Source organism: Lemur catta, chromosome 6 (assembly GCF_020740605.2).
Source record: "Lemur catta isolate mLemCat1 chromosome 6, mLemCat1.pri, whole genome shotgun sequence".
Lineage (NCBI taxonomy): Eukaryota > Metazoa > Chordata > Mammalia > Primates > Lemuridae > Lemur > Lemur catta.
In genome coordinates this window covers 67,396,761-67,417,744 of record NC_059133.1, presented here as the reverse complement: position 1 = coordinate 67,417,744, position 20,984 = coordinate 67,396,761, and the positions used below count along the sequence as shown (strand labels likewise).

General features: G+C 34.9%; 1 protein-coding gene across 1 annotated transcript in view; it reads right to left on the bottom strand.

Annotated features, from left to right (window-relative positions):
• The window catches only part of LOC123640573, a 54,796-nt gene that overhangs the window by 6,273 nt on the left and 27,539 nt on the right, over positions 1–20,984 (bottom strand). The window contains exons 2-3 of the mRNA XM_045555173.1: positions 14,249–14,410; positions 12,593–12,871 (exon numbers count right to left, since the gene is read on the bottom strand). Of these exons, the coding sequence (XP_045411129.1) occupies positions 12,593–12,871; positions 14,249–14,410 (441 nt within the window). The remainder of the gene's footprint in view (positions 1–12,592; positions 12,872–14,248; positions 14,411–20,984) is intronic.

Here is a 20,984-nt window from a genome sequence, read left to right as displayed (position 1 = left end):
GTTGAATCTATAGACCAATCTGGGAAGAACTGATATCTTAACAAGATTGAATCTTCTTATCCATGAACAAGAAATACCTCTCTAGTTATTTAGCTCTTCTTTGGTTTCTTCATCAGAGTTTTGTAGTGTTCTTTAATTATATCCTGTACATATTTTCTTAAATTTATATCTAAATGTATCTTTTTGGTTTTGGTGCTGTAGTACAATATGAAATATATTGGATCTTTGTCCGCAGTGCCTGTCACAGAGCTCCTAAAAGGCTTGGAATTTTCTCAATGGTAGCAGTGTCTTTTGTTATTCACAATGAGCCCTCTTTGTTCCTATCTAAGTTATGATAATGAGGTGACTTAAGGTGGGGTCCCTAGTTAGCCTCAGGATGAGGCTGGTCACCAGAAAAAACAAATGATTAGAGGGTTGGAACTTTTAGCCCTACCCATCAACTTCTGAGAAGGAGGGAGGCTAAAGATTAAATTTTATTAAGATCTGTACAAACTCATGAACAGCAAGATTTGATAAACTTCTGGGTTACTGAATATTCAACACATGTAAATGCTGGGAGGACAATGATGAACCCAGAGAGGGCATGGAAGCTCTATTCCCACCCCCACTCCACCGATATCTTGCTCTATACATCTCTTCCATCTGTCTATTCCTGGGTTATAGCCTTTATAATAAATTAGTAAATGTAAGTAGTGTTTCCTTGAGTTCTGTGAGCCACTCTAGCAAATTAATCAAACTGAGGAAAGGGTCATGGAAATCTCCAATTTATAGCTGGTCAGTCAGAAGTTCTAGAGGTCCAGACTTGCAAGTGGCATCTAGGGATAGTCTTGTGGGATTGAACCCTTTATTGGTGGGATCTAATGGAGGCTCCAGGTAGACAGAGTCAGAATAAAATTAAATTGTAATACACCTAGCTAGTTTGGAAAGTTGCTTGGTTTGGAAACAATCTACATAGCTGGTGTCAGAGATATTGTTTGAAAGTGTAGAGTAATAGGGTATGTTTTCTCAGGTGCTAATTAAATGATATTGTGTGGCTTTTTTTAATTTAAAATTCCAATTATTCATTGCTGGTATATAAAAATGGAAAAGCAATGAATTTTTGTATACTAATCTTGCATCTGATAACAAACTTGCTATAAATAATTGCTTATTAATTCAGGAGTTTTTTGTTATTTCTTTGGCATTTTCTACATATACAGTCATATCATCTGAAAACAGAGGGAGTTTTATTTCTTCCTTTCCAATTTGCATACCTTTATTTCCTTAACTTATCTTATTACATTAGCTAGGACTTCTATTATGATTCTGAGTAGGGGTGGTGAGAGGGGGACACTTTTGCTTTGTTCCCTTGGAGTATTATATGGATATAAGAAAACCCAAACTGTTTTCTTCCTGCTATCACTCACTTAGTACAAAACAGAACACTTCATGTCTGGTTACCAAAATATGTGAAGGTTTTTCCTTACAAACTAAGCAAACAATTCTGCAGTGGATTCTCTAGCAGACGTCAGCTGGGTGTACTCCAATTCAGTTCTGACACTGTCTACCTGGAGATAGCATCAGATCCCAAAGGTTGAAAGCTCAGTTGCAGAAGACTGTCTCCCACTTCAGATGCCAATTGCAAGCGCAGCTGGTGACCTGTGCTTCTGATCAACTGGCTGTAAATCAGGGTTTCTACAACCTCCTCCTCCTCTAGATGGTGACGTCTCACTTTTTCTCACATGATGGAAGGGGCAATGGGTCTCTCCCTCAGGGCTCTTTTATAAGGGTACTAATAACATTTGTGAGGGCTCACCCTCATAACCTAATCACCCCCCCCACTTCCGACCAGGCATCATCACCTAATACTGTCACTGTGGGAGTAAGATTTCAATATATGAGTTTTATAGGGGATACAAACATTCAGACCAGAGCAGAGGAAAAGCAATCAGTTTCTTACCATTAAGTATGATGTCAGCTGCAGAATTTTTGAAGATATTCTTTATCAATTTAAGGAGGCTCCCTTCTATTCCTAGTGTGCTGACAGTTTTTTTCATGAATGAGTATTGGATTTTGTCAGTTATAGTAATATTATAATATCATTTTTCATTAGGTTGTTGTGATAGATTACATTAATTGATTTTAAAATCTTAAACCAAGCTGGCATACCTATAATAACTTTTACATGAGCATGTTGTATAATTCTTTTTATATATTCCTGTACCTGATTTTCTAACATTTCTTGAAGATTTTGCATCCATGGCTATGAGAGATATTGGTCTTTAATTTTCTTTTCTTGTAATGTCCGTACCTGGTTTTGATAGTGGGGTAATGCTGGACTTTGGGTATTAGGGTAATGCGGAATAGTTAGTGTTTCCTTGATTCTGCATTATTATAGAGAAATATTGTAGAGAATCATTTCTTCCTTAGATATTTGGTAGGATTTACCAGTGAAATCATCTGGGCCTGGTACTTTGTACTTTGAAAGATTATTAATCATAGATTAATATGGGCCTATTAATATTATCTATGTATGCTGGGTGAGATTGGTAATCTGTGTCTTTCAAGGAATTCATCCATTTCATCTAAGTTATCAAATTTGTGGGCATAGAGTTGTTTACAACATGACTTTATTACCCTTGTAATATCCCTAGGACTGGTATTAATGATCCCTCTTTCATTTTTATTAATAGTTGTGTCTTCTCTCTTTTTATCTTTGTTAGCCTGACTAGAGGTTTATCAATTTTATTCATCTTTTCAAAGAAACACTTTTTATTTTTGTTGATTTTTTCTATTGACTTCCTGTTTTCAATTGCACTGATGTCTGCTTTGATTTTTATAATTTATTTTATTCTGTTTGCTTAGGATTATATTGCTTTTCTTTCTCAAATTTTCTAATGTGGAACTTTAGATTATTGATTTTAGATCTTTCTTTTTTCCTAACGAATGCATTTGAAACTATACATTTTCCTAGAAGTATTGCTTTCATTGCATCCTATGCATTTATACAATATATCTTCATTTGCAGTTAGTTCAAAACTATTTTTAAATTTCTCTTGAGTCTTCTCCTTTGACTCTTATGCTTTTAGAGGTATTTTGTTTAATTTCTAAGTATTCTGGGTTTTCTAGATATATTTCTGTTACTAATTTCTAGTTTAATTCCATTTTGGTCCGAAAGCATATATTCTATGATTTCTATTCTTTTAAATTTGTTAAGGAGTGTTTTATAGCCCAGAATGTGGTCTGTCTTAGTGAGTATTGCATATGAACTTGAAAAGAATGTGTAGTCTGTTGTTGAAGTATTCTGAAAAGTTCAATTGGATCCAGTTGATTAATGGTGCTGTTCAGTTTAACTATGTCCCTACTGATTTTATGCCTGCTGAATATGTTAATTATTGATATACATGTGTTTATAACTTCAACTGTAATAGTAAATTTTTCTATTTCTCCTTGCAGTTCTATCATTTTTGCCACGTATATTTTGATGTGCTGTTGTTATGTGTTCTTCTTGGGGAATTGACCCATTATCATTATATAACATCCCTTTTTATGCCTTATAACCTTTCTTATTCTGAGATCTGCTCTGTCTGAAATTAATATAGCTGTTCTGGCTTTCTTTTGATTTATGTTTGCATGGTATATTTTTATTCATCCCTTTTATTTTATCTGTGTCTTTATATTTTAAGTAGGTTTATTGTAGACAATATATAATTGAGTCTTCTTTCTTAATCTACTCTGACAGTCTTTGTCTTTTAATTGGTGTGCTTAGATCATTCACATTTAAAGCAAGTATTGATACAGTTGGATTTTTGTATACCTTGTTTGTAACTGCTTTTTTATTTTTGCTCTTTTTCAGCATTTTGTACTATTAATTGGGCATTTTATGTGATTACATTGTCTCCCTTCCCCTAGCATATCAATGATACTTCTTTTAAAAATATTTTTAGTGGTTGACTCATGTTTTTAGAGATATTTTGTTTAATTTCTAAGTATTTTTTGTTTTCTAGATATACTTCCATTATTAATGTCTAGTCTACTAATCTAAGTATACTTTCAAATAATGCTCTACTGCTTCAGGGGTAGTATGGGTATCTTTTAACAGAGTAGACCCAATTTTTCCCTCTTGCCACTTATAACATTGCTATCATTTACTTCACTTATTGTCTGCCATAATCACCCAATATATTCTTTCAATTGTTAGTTTGAGCAGTAGATCTAACATTTTTTTTCTTAAGTCCATGAAGTGTTTCCAATCAATCATTGTGTCTACATGGAATAAAATGAAACTAAAATAGATGGTATTTGTTTTTATACAAATTGTATATAATAAATGAAAAGTCAGAATATAAATATTAATCCCATAGAGATTAACTTGCATATATAGTGTAACCCAATCTGAATGCTAGAAAAATCAGTGGGAGAAAAAGCAAAGAGCAAAGAGCACTACTCCTATAGTTTAGAAGTGAGATGGTCCTCAAGTTCTTTTTTTCTTCCTCTGTAGCCCTTAGGTAACCAAAATACATCCTTACTCCCTGTCCACTCAACTTTTTTTGTCAGGGAAATGGAGAATATATGTTTGTAAAGAGTCTTCACTGCCTATTTCTAGACTCTCAATGGGAAATGACATCCTCATCTTGTTTCACATTATTTGGCAAAATATTAGCAGCTAGTGAAAGAGCTGGAAAATGGACCACACTGACATGAAGAAATATCAAAACGTTTATATAATTCACAAATGGAAATACCACTCTATAAGTAACTGGATTTCCAATTTTATGTGGTTTATATTTTTCTCAATATTGTATGCTATTTTTATATAATTTACAAAGTTAAGAAGCATATCAAAATCAGGATTGCTGAAAAAAAATGTAAACTTTGCTCTCAAATCAAGAAGGCTTCTACTATATAAATAGTTAAGGAAAGTGACATGCATCTCAATTTATATATAAACGTTAGAAATAAAATGCTATTGTAAGTATCTTTGGAGCTCCAGGAACAAATATTTGTTTAGTTCTTTTGAAAAGAACTAGTAGCAGAAACTCCAAGAATTATTGGCAGAATATGTCTGTGGTACCCCCAGTGCTATTGTCTGCATTTCAAGGAAACTAGTTAGGACTTCTGCAGAAAGATGGTGCTACCTGGTGGAAACACCTAGCTCTGTTTTTTGTGAGCAGAGTGAGGAAGGATGAAATCTCCTCACTTGAGCGTGATTTTTTTTTTTTTTTTGAGACAGAGTCTCACGTTGTTGCCCTGGCTAGAGTGAGTGCCGTGGCATCAGCCTAGCTCACAGCAACCTCAAACTCTTGGGCTTCAGCGATCCTCCTGCCTCAGCCTCCCGAGTAGCTGGGACTACAGGCATGTGCCACCATGCCCGGCTAATTTTTTTTCTATATATATTTTAGTTGGCCAGATAATTTCTTCCTAGTTTTTTAGTAGAGATGGGGTCTCACTCTTCCTCAGGCTGGTCTCGAACTCCTGACCTTGAGCGATCCACCCGCCTCGGCCTCCCAGAGTGCTAGGATTACAGGCGTGAGCCACCGCGCCCGGCCCTGAGCATGATTTTTATTGTGATAGCAGATGGAGCTCTGGCAGATCTTCAATACATGCTTAATGAGTTTACCAAAGAGCAGTAACTTCAAAAACAGTTTAAGAGTGTGCATAGTGCAAGATCTCTTTGAATGCTTAGAAGCAAAAGTCACTTATCACAGAGAGTTTATGAACAGCTAGTGAGAGCACATCTGTGAAAGAGAAGATGGAATGTGAAAAAGTGAGTACCAAGCTCCTGAGCCTAAACTGAGAGCACACAGGAAAACAGAAAGAAAGAGAGTGAGAAATATATAAATATATAAACACAAGGGTTTGCAGAGGAGGAACCAAAGCCCCTGCCTGAAATAGCAATGATCTATCAGAGGAAGACACAAGGACTCCTCAGGCCAGTTTTCTGGTCCACAGATATATTTTGTTTTCTACCTAGCGTTTAAAAAATACATTTGAGCCAACATTTTCAAACTGGCAGAGTTCGTATCACATTGTCATGTTCACTGGAAAAAACCTGGAAACCTGGCAGCCTTGTGTCCTACTCCTTACGTGCCAGCTATCAGGTGGAGCTGAATGCAGCTGCCTCCCTCAGCTGTGGCCTGCGGGCTCCAGTTCATCACAGCATGCTTCTTTTTCTCCCCTGGCCTCTTCCACTTCACATTTACATCTCTCTCTCTCCCTGGTAAGCGTTTGATTTTTGACTCCTGGATTGATCAGAATCCTGAAAGTACAGAATCTCTGAGTCCTCTGAAATGCACAAGAAAATGAAAGTAGAGTCTTTAAGACGACAGAGTAGATTGAAAACAAATCAAGACGGCGAAACTGAGCAGACCTTGTTTTTTCAGGCTAAACCACCACTCATCCTCTACGAAAAGGCTCAAGTTATCAAAGCTAAACTGAAATTGGTATGTTGTGCTTTCGATTAATTATAATGTTTAACTTAAATCTAAAGAAAATTCAGTTACTAGTTTATAGAAAGTGTGTGATTAAATTGTTGCCAAGAAACTATCCTTTTGTTCTATGACTCAGTTAAAAAAACAACTGGAGACTTCCAAATAAAAATGGCAAATTAAACCCGCTCTACCTTCCTCCCCTCCGAAACCAACTGAAAACTACAAAAGGAATGATCTACATAGGCTACTCAGTTTTCAGTGAAATTAGGCAACAGCTGCAATTCCAAATCTCAATGTAAGAAATACAATCCAGATCAAATATTGGGAGGACAAGAAAGCAGCAGGGCGTAGAGACACTAGAGCTGTATTCAGCATTCCCCCAAATTGGTGGCAGACCTGGAAGAATAAGTGTGGGATTTGTGGCTTGGAATTAAAACACCACAGAGAGGGGGAAGGACAGAATAAAGAGAGACATGATTTGACATTTTTGCAAGAAGCTTGGCATCTACCCATCTCGGCAAAGGAAGATAAATCAGTGCTATATCACCTCACAGAAGATAACGAAATATAGAGATCTTACTTGCAACCCAGCAGCCTCCTTGTCATTGTGAGTAAAGATACAGGCAAACTAATGTATGCAGCATAAAATTTGAGAAGTGGTTTATGACAACTGAATCCAGTGCACCAATTGCCAGGTGCTTTCCCCCAACCTTTCCCCCATGCATTCTCCTGCAAAGAGATGGCTCACAAAGTGGCAGCACACACAGATGTTTTCAAATAGGAAAGAAATAAGAAACTACTACACATTTGGGTTCTTTTTGAAAAGCCATCTACTGATGAAATTACACAAATTTCAAATAGATGAATGGAAAAATCATTATAAAGGAGGTGGTGAACACAGTCTGTTGAAAGAGAAAAATTAAGAAAAAATTATTAAAAATTTTAAATAATTGAGCAGAATATCTAAAATCTTGATATTGTAGGATTTACAATATAGGTAACAAAACTTGGGACATAGAGGATGTAGACATAGGAGGTTGTAAGAATTTCATGAATGCTATTTTCCTTACCTCTCAGAGTGGGATGTGGAAGGATAATAAATCTTATTTAAATATAAACTAATAAATGTATAAGCCAATTACATAAAGTTATAGTGGGAGAGTGATAAAAATTAAAACAAATTATAAAAACTAATTATTTTTGAAAGAAAGCACAGATACATAAAACAACATAAAGTTATCGTAAACCATACAATGAAAGAATCATTAAAAAGATTAATACACATTATTTGCTTGTATCAAAACATTACATGTACCCTATAAATACGTACAACTATTATGTACCAATGATAAATTTAAAGAAAAAAATTTATAATTAAAAAATAAATTTAAAAAAGAAAGGAATATTAAAAATAAAAACATAACATGAAAATATAACATTAAATAAAATGACAGAGACATAAATGCATCTGTCAATTCAATAAATATAAATAAATTAAACATTTCATTAAATAGAAAATATTTTCATTCTATTTAAATAAAATAAAACAAATATTTGCATAATAAGAAGTGTGTGTAGAGCAAGTGGCTCAGGTTGAAAATATTAATAAATGGTATGAGAGGTCTTCTCTGGTTCCATGCAAAGCATAGAATTATGTTTTCTAGACTTGTGAAAAATGACGTTGGTATTTTAATAGGAATTGCATTGAATCTGTATATCACTTTGGGTAGTATAGACATTTTAACAATGTTGATTCTGCTGACCTGTGAGCATGGTATGGTTTTCTACCTGTTTATGTCCTTTGCTATTTCCTTCCTCAGTGTTTTGTAATTCTCCCTGTAGAGGTCTTTCACCTCCTTAGTTACATATATTCCTAGGTATTTTATTTTCTTTATTGCTATTGTGGAGGATATTGAGTCTTTGACTTGGTTCTCATATTGACCGTTGTCTGCTTTTAGGAATGCTACTGATTTCTGTACATTCATGTTGTAACCTGAGACTTTGCTGAATTTGTTTATCAATTCCAGTAGTCTCATGGCAGAATCTTGGGGCTTTCTAGATATAAGATCATATCGTGAGCAAAGAGTGGTAGTTTGACCTCTTCTGCCCCCATTTGGATGCCCTTGATTTCCTTCTCTTATCTGATTCCTCTGGCTAGGACTTCCAGCACTATGTTGAATAGAAGCAGTGATAGAGGGCAACCTTGTCTGGTTGCAGTTCTAGGTGGGAATACTGTCAGTTTTTCCCTGTTTAGTATGATGTTGGCTGTGAGTTTGTCATATATGGCTTTTATCATTTTCAGGTAGGTCCCATCTATGCCTATTTTGTTAAGTGTTCTTGTCATAAAATGGTGCTGAATTTTGTTGAATGCTTTTTCTTCATTGATTGAGAGGATCACATGGTCTTTGTTTTTACTTCTATTTATGTGTTGAATTACATTTTTAGATTTGTGTATGTTGAACCATCCCTACATCTCTGGGATGAAGTCCACTTGGTTGTGATGGATTATTTTTTTGATAAGCACCCATATTCAGTTTGCTAAGATTTTGCTGAGAATTCTTGCATCTATGTTCATAGGGGGTATTGGTCTGTGTTTTTCATTTTTCTTGTGTTCTGGCCTGGTTTTGGTATCAGAGTGATGTTGGCGTCATAACATCAGGTGTTAGGGAAGATTTCTTCCTTCTCAATATTGTGGAATAATTCTTCTAGGCACCATTCTTCTTTGTAGGTCTGGTACAATTTGGGTGTGAAACCATATGGCCTGGGACTTTTCTTTTTAGTAAGGATTTTTATTGCTGCTTCAATTTTGGTACTTGATATTGGTCTGTTCAGGAATGCTATTTCTTCCTGATTGAGCCTAGGGAGGCTGTGTGTTTCTAAGAATTTGTCCATTTCCTCCATGTTTTTAAGTTTATGTTCATAGAGGTTTTCATAATATTCATAGAGGATATTTTGTATTTCCATGGTATCAGTTGTAATTTCTCCTTTTTCACTTCTGATTGAACTTATTAGAGTCCTTTCCTTTCTTTTTCTGGTTAATCTAGCAAGAGGCATGTCTATTTTGTTTATTTTTTCAAAAAACCAACGTTTAGTTTTATTAATCTTCCCTATAGTTTTTTTTATTATCAATTTCATTTAGTTCTCTCTGTTATTTGTTGTTTCTTTTCTTCTGCTTCTTGCAGAGACACTCTGGCTGGCGATTTTTCTGCCATCTTGCCCTCTCCCCAAGGAAACTATCACGAGCAAACAGACAACCTACAGAATGGGAGAAAATATTCGCATGTTACACATCTGATAAAGGGCTGATAACTAGAATCTATATAGAATGCAGGAAAATCAGCAAGAAAAAAATCAAACAACCCTATCAATAAGTGGGCAAAGGACATGAGCACAAACTTTTCAAAAGAAGATAGACTGATGGTCAACAAACATATGAAAAAGTGCTCAACATCTCTAGTCCTCAGGCCAATGCAAATCAAAGCCACAGTGAAATATCACTTATCTCCAGTGAGAATGGCCTTTATCAAAAAGTCCCAAAACAATAAATGTTGGCATGGATGTGGAGAAATAGGAACACTCTTACATTGCTGGCGGGATTGCAAACTAGTACAACGTCTGTGAGAAGTAATATGGAGATACCTCAAAGAGCTACAATAGAACTACCATTTGATCCAGCAATCCCATTACTGGGCATCTACCCAAAGGAAAAAAAGACATTCTATAAAAAAGACATCTGCACTAGAATGTTTATAGCAGCACAAATCACACTGTATTGCTTATTAACACACTGCCACACTAGAAAAAATAATTTTTTCCTTGGAACCATAATGTTTTATCACAAAAATAGAATAAAAACTTCAAAAACAATCTGACCCTTTCTAATTTAATGAAAAATTTATGTTTTTTGTTTTCTGTGCGTGAGTTATATGCAACTTGAAAAATAGTTCACACATCTCCCAAGGTAAAGAGATGTGTGAATTACACATGCTTCACTAGGCCCTGGGCTCAAAACTAGCGTGAGTTAAATACAAATCACATGGCAGTTAATGTGTTAAAAACTATTATTAAAAGATAAATATAAATGAACAAAATAAAAGAAGAGAAAGAATATTGGGATACTTTTCTGAATTAAAACTTATTTAATACAGGTGATTCCTACCCATCATCTGATTATTGAATTGTGTTAGGACTGATTTGCTGTTCTGAACTTTGTGTACCCAGAGGAAAGAAACAAGAAGCTTGTAAAAATCACCCAGGAAAGGAATAGCTATCCAAGTGAACAGACTAACATACCTGGGGATATTTGAGTGGGTGAAAAGGGTTTCTGAAGTAGCTAGTGGGAGATCAGAGCTCTTTCTGACAACAACTATGAGTGACAAATAAAATGCAAAAATCATGTTCAAAGGCTGTGGAAATCTACTGAAGTGATTCATTGACTTTAATCCATAACCCTATCATACAAACTTTCAATATTTTTTCACTCATAAAATATGTGCAGATTAGGCTAGAAATATCACTATCATTTCCAGATAGTCTTACCTTGTCAGCACATCAGAATTTAAATTGTATTAATATATATTTTGAAACAAAAATCGTGCATTAATGTGTTTTCTGCTTTGCTCTTACCTCTTATTTTTTTCCTCTATTATGAATCTTAGTTCCTTTACTTGGATCTTCTGGGCAGCATAAGCATAATAATATGAAAGCTGATGGACAAATTCTTTGCAAGCTTTGATGCCCACGTGCTGCCAACTTAAATTGAAAAGAGTGCAATTTGATGTCAGACCAAAGCACAACACACGAATGGAACACTGAGGAAATAAGGTGGAGGGAGGGATCGGCTGGGAGACTAGGAGTGGAAAAGTCCTGAAATTTGATTACAAGCAGATACTAATAACCCTCCATGAATAATGACGGAGAAATAGGAGATTACTTGAAAATTACCCTTAATATCAAATCTATACAAAGCACATTAGGGAGCAAATCAGTGTTAAAAATATCTAGATTTATATTAGATGTCTTTGTTGTGATTACATAGTCTCCTGTAGTTTCACCTTTCTTTTCTTCACATTTAAATGTAACAATATATAAATATTAAATACTAAGGTCACAAACCCATAGATAGACCTGTGGACTTTTATAAGCAAAATATCATCAATGGTACAACTTTAATTAAATCAGTTAATGTCTCTCATCCATAGTTGGTTCATTTAAAATCAAGTGTTTAGACTGAAGACTTTCTAAGGTTCCATCCAATCTGAGCACTCCATGAGTCCATATCTATCTCTTAGCATCTGCTTTGCAGAGCTATGCACAGTACTAAATATATTGCATTGGTTTGTCAGATAATGCACCATTTTCTTTTCTCCTTAAGCTTTTATTCTGAAAATTCAAACATGCATCAATAAAAGTAGAATAAACAGTATAAGTAATCCCTTCATTCAACGAACAACTTCAACAATTATCAATATATTGGCAATCTTGTTTTGCCTATACCTCCCAATGTCTACCTATTTCTGGCTATTTGGTTTCTTTTTTAGCTTTGTTGAGGTACGATTTACATGCTCTCAAATTTACCCATTTTAAATTACTATTTTTAGTAGATTTATAGAGTTTTGCAACCATTACAACAATCTGGTTTCAAGATATTTCTGTTAACCCCAAAATTTTCTTTGTATCTGTTCACAGTCAAATCCCAGACCCAAGAAAACATGGATCTGCTTTCTGTTTCTATTCATTTGCCTATTATGGACATTTCTTAAAAAGAGAATAAAAATAGTTTTTTGCATTTCCCAGTTAATTTTAGCCTAACACTTTTTAAGCTCTTTTATTGCATAACTTTAAAAAAGGCATAGTAAACTGGGTGTGGTGGCTCCCACCTGTAATCCCAGCACTTTGGGAGGTCAAGGTGGGAGGATCATTTAAAGTCAGGAGTTCAAGGCCAGCCTGGGCATAACAGTGAGATACTGTCTCTATAAAAAATAGAAGAATTAGCGGGCCTTGGTGGTGTGCACTTGTAGTTTGAGCTACTAGGGAGGCAGAAGCAGGAGGATTGCTTGAGCACAGGAGTTTGAGGTTATAATGAGCTATGATTGGGCCACTGTACTCCAGCCTGAGTGACAGAGCGAGACTTTCTCTGAAAAAAAAAAACAAAAATAGTACACCATGACCTTGGCCCTGACCAAGATAATAAGACAGGGTAATTAGGCAAAATAATATGTCAAATAAGCATTTTCCTGTAAAATAGGGTTTTAATGCAAGAAAGGAAACATACCATGGCAGAGAAAATGTAACCGGCAACAGGACAAAACAAAGCTCTGAGTTCGGAATCCCAGGATGATAGTAGACAATAAAGATGGGAAGAGAAACATGGCCAGAATTTTTTCCAATTTTCCCTCTTCCCATAAAGCTGGACCTGGGTGTGGTCTGGTGTACATTAGACGACCAGTCCTGAATGAGATCTAAAGGCAAAAGGATAGATGGTAGTTAAGCATGTAGCAAGAACCAGGTCAAATATCTGGAATCTGTCTGTGGGTGGGAGAGGGGAGAGCCACTTGATCATGTAAACAGTGCTCGTGCCATCATGAGAGTAATTGTGACTAGTTCAGAACATTTTTGCTCAGGAGCATTAGAATTACTAGTATTCCAGCCCTCTGCTTTTTTTTTTTTTTTTTTATTGGTTTTAGGATAGAGGACATCCTAAAGTGAACAACTGAATCTGAGTGGAACCAGGACAGAAATAAACAGTAATAATTAAGAGCTGAAAAATAGAAGGAGGATAAGGGAGGATAAAGGAAATCATTGAGAATGATATTTAAAGATATTTTCTACATGTTCTTACAGGTATTCATAAAGCATGAAGGCAAGGACTGTACACTGTAACAAGCAGGCAACATATTAGCATAGCCTAGCTTAAATCTGGATATTGAACTCATATGGTGCATTTATATGGCTTTTTGTTTGTTTTTTTTTGTTTTTCCGTGGTTTGTTTGTTATCTTTTGAGGCACAGTCTTATTCTGTCACCCTGGTTAGAGTGCAGTGGCATCATCATAGCTCTCTGCAACCTCAAACTCCATGGCTCAAGTGATCCTCCTGCCTTGGCCTCCCAGCATGCTAGGATTATAGGCATGAATTACTGCACCCAGCCTATATGGCTTATTCTTTAATTTAATTTAATTCAATTCACTTAATTTAATTTAATTTTATCTTCTAGGGACAGAGTCTTATCCTATTGCCCAGGCTGTAGTACAGTGGCCCAATCAGAGCTCACTGTAACCTCAAATTCCTGGGCTCAAGCAATCCTCTTGCCTCAGCCTCCTTGCTGGGTTTCTGGGACTACAGATGCAGGCCACCATGCTCAGGTAATTTTTGTATTTTAATTTTTGTAGAGACAAGGTCTTACTATGTTGCCCAGGCTGATCTTGAACTCCTGGCCTCAAGCAATTCTCCTGCCTCAGCCTCCCAAAGTGCTGAGATTACAGGCATGAGCCACCATGCCCATCCAATATATGAGTTTTTTGTTGTTGTTATTTGGTGTTTTTTTTTTTGTAGAGACGGAGTTTCTCTCTGTCACCCAGGCTGGAGTGTAATGGTGCGTTGAAACTCACTGTAACCTCAAACTCCTGGCCTCAAGTGGTCCTCCCACCCCAGCCTCTGGAGTGGTTAGGACTACAAGCATGTGCCGCCATGCCTGGCTATATATAGTTTGAAATATTTATAAATAATTTTTAAAACCACATAATTTTAATATCCTTTAGTAGATATAGTTCATTGAGTATAAAGATGTTTCCACCATCTTGCTTTAGAATCACAAGAAAGGTCTAAAACCCCAACTCACCTCTGAACCAGTGACAGTCACAATATCCAGTAAGAGTTATAGTTCTGGGCAGAAGTTGGGCCGCCTTAATAACATCTTTCCAGAAAGTTTTACTGCCTGCTAGATCTTGACAGTATGCCACAGAAAAAGAAGCAGCAAGCACGTTGGGCTCTGGGGTTCTACCTGGACAACATTGAGAGAAAATGTCACCAATTTTATACAGTTCTTTTACTGTTGAAGACATATGCTCCTTAGGGAATCCAAGAAATATTGCATTTATAGTGCAATAGTGATTCTGCCAGTGGCACTTTTTTGACTATCTCTTTAAATAAACAGAATTATCAGTATGAATCATGGCATACTGAAGGATGCCAAAATATCTAGTCAATTCACCTAAAAATATAGTCATATTGATTACACAATCCACATAGACAATATTTCCTGATGATTAACTGAACCAGCTTGATCAATACAACCTAGAACATGAATGAGGAAAAGAAAGAGGAATTAATTTAAGATTATTATAATTGCCATCTCAATGAATAAATCCATTATGATATATGCACTAGGTTTATCCAAAGTCATTTTTATACCTTACCTTCTCCATAGCAACATTGGAATCGCTAAAGGATACTCATCAAATAACCAAAAGGAATTAGTACATAATTATTATGGGTTCACTAGTGAGGAGAGATTAATTAACTGCATTCAGAGTAAATTACAGGTGCCACAGGTGCAATATTGTATTGCGAGAGAAGCAAGGTCTCCTAGTCTATGGAAGCAGTTAAATAAGAGAGCATTCTAACTGAGTTGTCCTATACAAGCACGAAAGGTGGGAATGTTTTCAATCCTTCCAAAAATCCTGATTAATTTAAACTCTGGAACTTCTTTGAGTCTATTTGTAACATAGGTTTCTCATATACCAATAACTGCCAAATGACCATTTCTGACGTGTTCAGGCTTGTTATGCTTAACAGGTAGTAATCAAAAGGTGTAGTTTAAACTCTGAATTAATCATTATCTAAATCATGAAATGCAAAATGATAATTTAGATAAACTTTCTGTGGAACACTTTTAAATAGATTAGTTCATCTGAGCCTCATAAGAAGCTAAGAATTAGATGGGGCAAGTAATAGTATTTCTCTTTTTATAGATGAATGTAATGAGGCACAAGGACATTAAATACTTTATACAGTAACACTCAGCCAGGTAGAAACTGAAAATGCTATTTTTCCAGATGAACTTCCTCTCTAACGTTCTGTCTATTATGCTATGTTGCATCCAACAGATTTAAACGCTATGATTGAGAATTTTTTATAGAGTCATGTTTAATTTTACATATGTCCTAATATTTATTCATATATCAATTTAAACTTTTATGTCTTGACATTAATCATTTCATAAATACTTATTAAGTACTGTAATTATGGAGCATGAATTATGTCTCAGGAACTACGTGAGGTAATAGGGGTGAAGAGATGAATAAAGTACAATTTCCTCTCCACCCAAATCCAGGGATGTAATCAGACACGTGGATGAAGATTACAGTGGATGAATTGAAGACTGTGATTGCAAATTGTGAAGTGCCTTGTACACCATGTTAAGCATTTAAAATTTTATCCTTTCAACAGCTGAGAGCCTCCAGAAATCTAATTAAGGAGGAAAACAACAAATTAGGACTTTTATTTCAGAATACAATGCTGTCACCTTTGCCGGGAATAGAAAGGAGAAGGAATCAACTTGTGTCAAGGAGACAGGGGAGCCTGGTAAGAAAATCTATTGCCGCAGAAGGGCCCCTGACCTGTGGCAGTGGGGGTGGGTGAAGAGGAGGACTGTACTGGGAAATGTTCCTGAGCTGTAGTTTTAGAGGTAGGCTTTGGTGGTTTGTTTGATGTGCATGTGTGGGGGGAGTTTGCCTACAGATGTTCTACTTTTAGCAAGCCTGTTGACTTAATTTCTTTCATCTTTTGTGTGCTTTTTATGAGGTTTTAAAGGAAAGGCAGAGAGTAGCTTATTTTGTTCAGTAATTACTCTTTATCACTACATTTGTATTGAAGTTTGTCCAGTTCCAAAGGACTCATCTGTGCCAATTGTATAAGAAGTGTTTTTGTGATATTAAGCAGAAATTGGTGTTAAAAGTGAGAAAAAAATCATTATTTTTCTATCTTTATTTAATTAGATTTTGGCAACTTTTAGAAATAGGTTTTGGTTGTTTCTTTTCCTATGTCTCCTACTGATCTACTTCGTAATTTATTACTACTGTGGCACAGGATCACAAATACTTCCCACTTCCTAGATTTTAATTTCTATAAAATTCTTTGTCAGCACAGACTAAATCTTATGTCTGTACTAGGTACTTATTTTTACTGTTGGCGATAATGCTTCCGACCATGATAGTGATAAATGGCAAATTATTAAGGTGTCATGACCTTGAACTTGTTAACCTAGTAAAGTATTTTGTCCTCTACAAAGGTAGAGCATCTATTACTCTGGAACAACTATGGTTCTTAAAAATTCTAGAAAATACTAGATAATATCAGAAAAATATAAGAAATATTTTGCCCATTTCTTTCAGGCTTTTAAGAAACCAAGTCCAATTGAGGTTTACTTATTGCAAGAGATGAAAAATTGTGAGGAGAAAACACCATTATCTTATTTTAAAAAGTTGTTCCCTTTGTTTCCTAAGTATTGATATAGACTAGTTATATTCAGTGGCAAAGTTTAATTTACACTAATAGAGTACATAACTCTCTCTCCATCCAGCTTCAGTAAGAAGGGATTGGCACCCATGGGTGCCTTTCATTATAAAACAGTAATTACTATCTTTGGACATGCCTAATGTTTACAAAATCAACCAACATTGAAACATGGGCTCCTAGTTCTATAAATTTAATGAATGCAAGTTTCAATTGGAACTAAAAAATGGAAGATACAAATCTCATGACTCCTAAACAAAAATGAGACTTGCTTTTCACATTTGTACATGTAAGAAACATTTGTAGGCTTCAAGTGCCAGAGCAAATTTTAATTTTCAACTTGAAATGGCAAAAAACAAAACAAACAAAAAAAAACCATGAAAAGGACATGTATTAAACAATTGAAAGAAATATATATCAGAGACTTTTGTCTTAGAAAATAGGGTTATGGATACTTTGGGCTAAAATGTCACTTTCCAACTCCATTTGATTGTGCTGATAGCCATAAAATCGTGACATTTCAAACATATTGTTGGTTATTTGTGCACATATGGTCCTTATGTGCAGAAACATATAGCTGTTTCCATAACCTGGTGATTTGAGACAGGTATGCATGGGGAAATGATGGTATTTCTCCTCAGTTTCAAGTTTTCCCAAATATGTGGGATCACTATATATAAAACCTAATGCCAACAAAGACAGCTCCTGAAATAGGATGTTAGTTATGCTATAGTATAAAAGAAGTACACAAAAACAAACAAAAAATATTTTAAGTGGCATGTAAATTTTTTTATGAAAAATGACATTTTAAAATCATCATCTTTAATTCTTAGGGTTGCAGATGGCTTGAGACCATCTATAAATTAAAGCTATAGATTATCTTGCCTGGAAAATGCAAGAAGAGATTACATTTTTTATAAATTGAAGTTGGTCCATGTTTAAGAATCTTTGGTATAATCATTTTCCCAAATGTCAATTGCATGATAGAGATATTCGGATCTCGAATTTTTTTCAAAGAAACCATCCTACCAATTTTATTTAAAAATAGTAATATTTCCATAATCACTTGACAAGAAATCAACCGATTTACTTATTTTCTCATGTTATTTGTATCTAACTAGTACAGTGTTTTTTATAAAAGGAAAAAAGCTACCGTGAGAATTGCTACCAAACAGGAAAGTGTTCTGAGTACCTTGGAGAAGATATTCTATATATATGCAAAATATTAATAAATAATATTCTATATAATTTTTTAAAATATACTTTTGATTAATTTTATTCACATATGTCAAAGGAAAGATAAAAGACTGTGCTGATATTTTTGTCTTTCACTACTTTGAGACCAGCATAGCTTCTTTCAAAGATGCTAAATCACATCTTAAAAAACACAACACCATATAAATTGCACCTTCAAAAGAGATCATTGAATTTCACTGCAGAAAATAAATTTGAGATGTTTATTCATTTATTCAAAGATTATTGTTATCTCTAATTGGGAGAATTTATTATGTACAAAATGGTAAATTAAATTAAAACATGTAGTTTTCTGATAAGATGAGGAGTAAGGATATATGATACCTATAATATATATTTATCTTATATATAGTATATGTATATATTTGTATATATTTATATCTATTATATTGTGTGTATCTATATTTAGAATGCGTTCAAATTGAGACCAATCCATAGTAACTTTATGGTGTGCCACGAATTAACTTTCATATTTAGTGCAGTAGTATTGCTATGCTAGTCATTTAAGGTATTTCTTCCTTTTATTTATTTGCCTTTTGAATCAGTCATATTAACTAGATCTTTATGTTGCTCAGCTACTATATGCCCTATAAAAGTAATTCTAAATAAGAGTTTTTAATGGAGCTCACAGAGTTGGTTTCATAAAATCTGCACTTTGGAGGTTTATTATATTTTTCCAAATCAAATGAGAAAGTTCAGGTATTTTATGTAAGCACTTATATTTCCATTTAAGATTTCCTTTAGAAGAATCATCTTTTTAAATATTTATTTTCAAACTTTATTGAGGTATAATTAACACAATTATTATTTTTTTAAGTTTCAAAATATTAAGGGGGTACAAATGTTTTTGTTACACGGATACCTTGTATAATACTTAAATAGGGGCTTTTGGTGTGTCCATCAGCAGACCAGTGTTCACTGTACCTGATAGGTTATTTTTTTACTCCTCATCAGCTCCCATATTCCCCCATTTTTGATTTCCAATGTCCTTTACATCTCTTTGGGCCCATATGTGCCCATCATTTAACTCCCAATTATTAAAAAGTACATGTGGTATTTGTTTTTCCATTCCTGAGATACTTCAGTTAGGATAATAGTCTCCAGTTCCATCCAAGTTGCTGCAAAAGACATTATTTCATTCCTTTTTATGGCTGATTAGTACTCCATGGTGTATATATATATATTCCACTTTTTTTTTTTTTGAGACAGAGTCACACTTTGTTACCCGGGCTAGAGTGCCGTGGCATCACCCTAGCTCACAGCAACCTCAAACTCCTGGGCTCAAGCAATCCTTCTGCCTCAGCCTCCCAAGTAGCAGGGACTACAGGTATGTGCCACCATACCCGGCTAATTTTTTCTATATATATTTTTAGCTGTCCATATAATTTCTTTCTATTTTTAGTAGAGATGGGGTCTCGCTCTTGCTCAGCCTGGTCTCAAACTCCTGAGCTCAAACAATCCGCCTGCCTTGGCCTCCCAGAGTGCTAGGGTTACAGGCAAGAGCTACCATGCCCAGCCTCCACATTTTCTTTATCCACACATAAATTGATGGGCATTTATGTTGATTCCAAATCTTTGCAATTGTGAATTGTGCTGCAATAAACATTAGAGTGCAGATGTCTTTTTGATAAAATTATTTCTTTTCTTTTGGTTAGATACCCAGTCGTGGGATTGTTGGGTTGAATGGTAAGTCTACATTTATTTCTTGGAGGAATCTCTGTACTTTTTTCCATAGAGGTTGTACTAATTTGCCGTACCACCAACAGTGTATAAGTGTACCTATTTCTCTGAATCCACACTAGCATCTATTGTTTTTTGACTTTTTATAATGGCCATTCTGACAGAGGTAAGGAGGTATTTTGTTGTGGTTTTAATTTTCATTTCCCCGGTACTTAGTGATGTTGAGCTTTTTTCATGTATTTGCTGGCCATTTGTCTATCTTCTTTTAAAAAACTTTTGTTCATGTCTTTTTCCCACTTGTTTTCCCTTTAAGCCAGTCAAATTTAGCAGTGGGGGGTTGAATACCAATTTTTCCCACTTTTTAATAGGGTTGTTTGTTTTTTCTTGCTGATTTGTTTGAATTCTTTATAGATTTTGGGTATTAGCCCTTTATTGGATGTATAGTTTGTGAATATTTTCTCCCATTCTTTATGTTGTCTGTTTGCTCTCTTGATTATTTCCTTAGCTGTGCAGAAAGCTTTTAATTTAATTAAGTACATTTATTTATTTTTGTTGTTGCTGTATTTGCCTTTGGGGTCTTAGTCACAAATTCTTTGCCTGGGTCAGTGTCTAGAGTTTTTCCTATGCCTTCTTATAGAATTTTTATGGTTTCATGCCATGCATTTAGGTATTTTATCCATCTTGAATTAATGTTTGTATATGGTGAGAGATAGGGGTCCTATTTCATTCTTCTGCATGTGGCTGTTCAGTTTTCTCAGCACCATTTATTGAATAGGGCTTCCTTTTCCCCATGCATGTATAATTAACCAAATTATATATATTTAAGGTACACAACATGTTTTGATGTATGCAAACACTGTGAAATTATTACCACTATCAAGCTAATTAATATAGCCATCACCTTACATAGTTATAATATTTTTTCTGTGTGTGTGTGTGTGTGTGTGTGTGTGTGTGTGTACTGAGAACGCTTAGACCTACTTTCTCAGCAAATTTCAAATATACGATACAATTTGGTTAACTAAAGTCATCATGCTATACACTGGATCTCTAGAATGTATTTATCTTGCATAACTGAAACTTCAGGCTTCACAAAAAGGAATCTTGGTGACCTGAGAAGAGCAGAT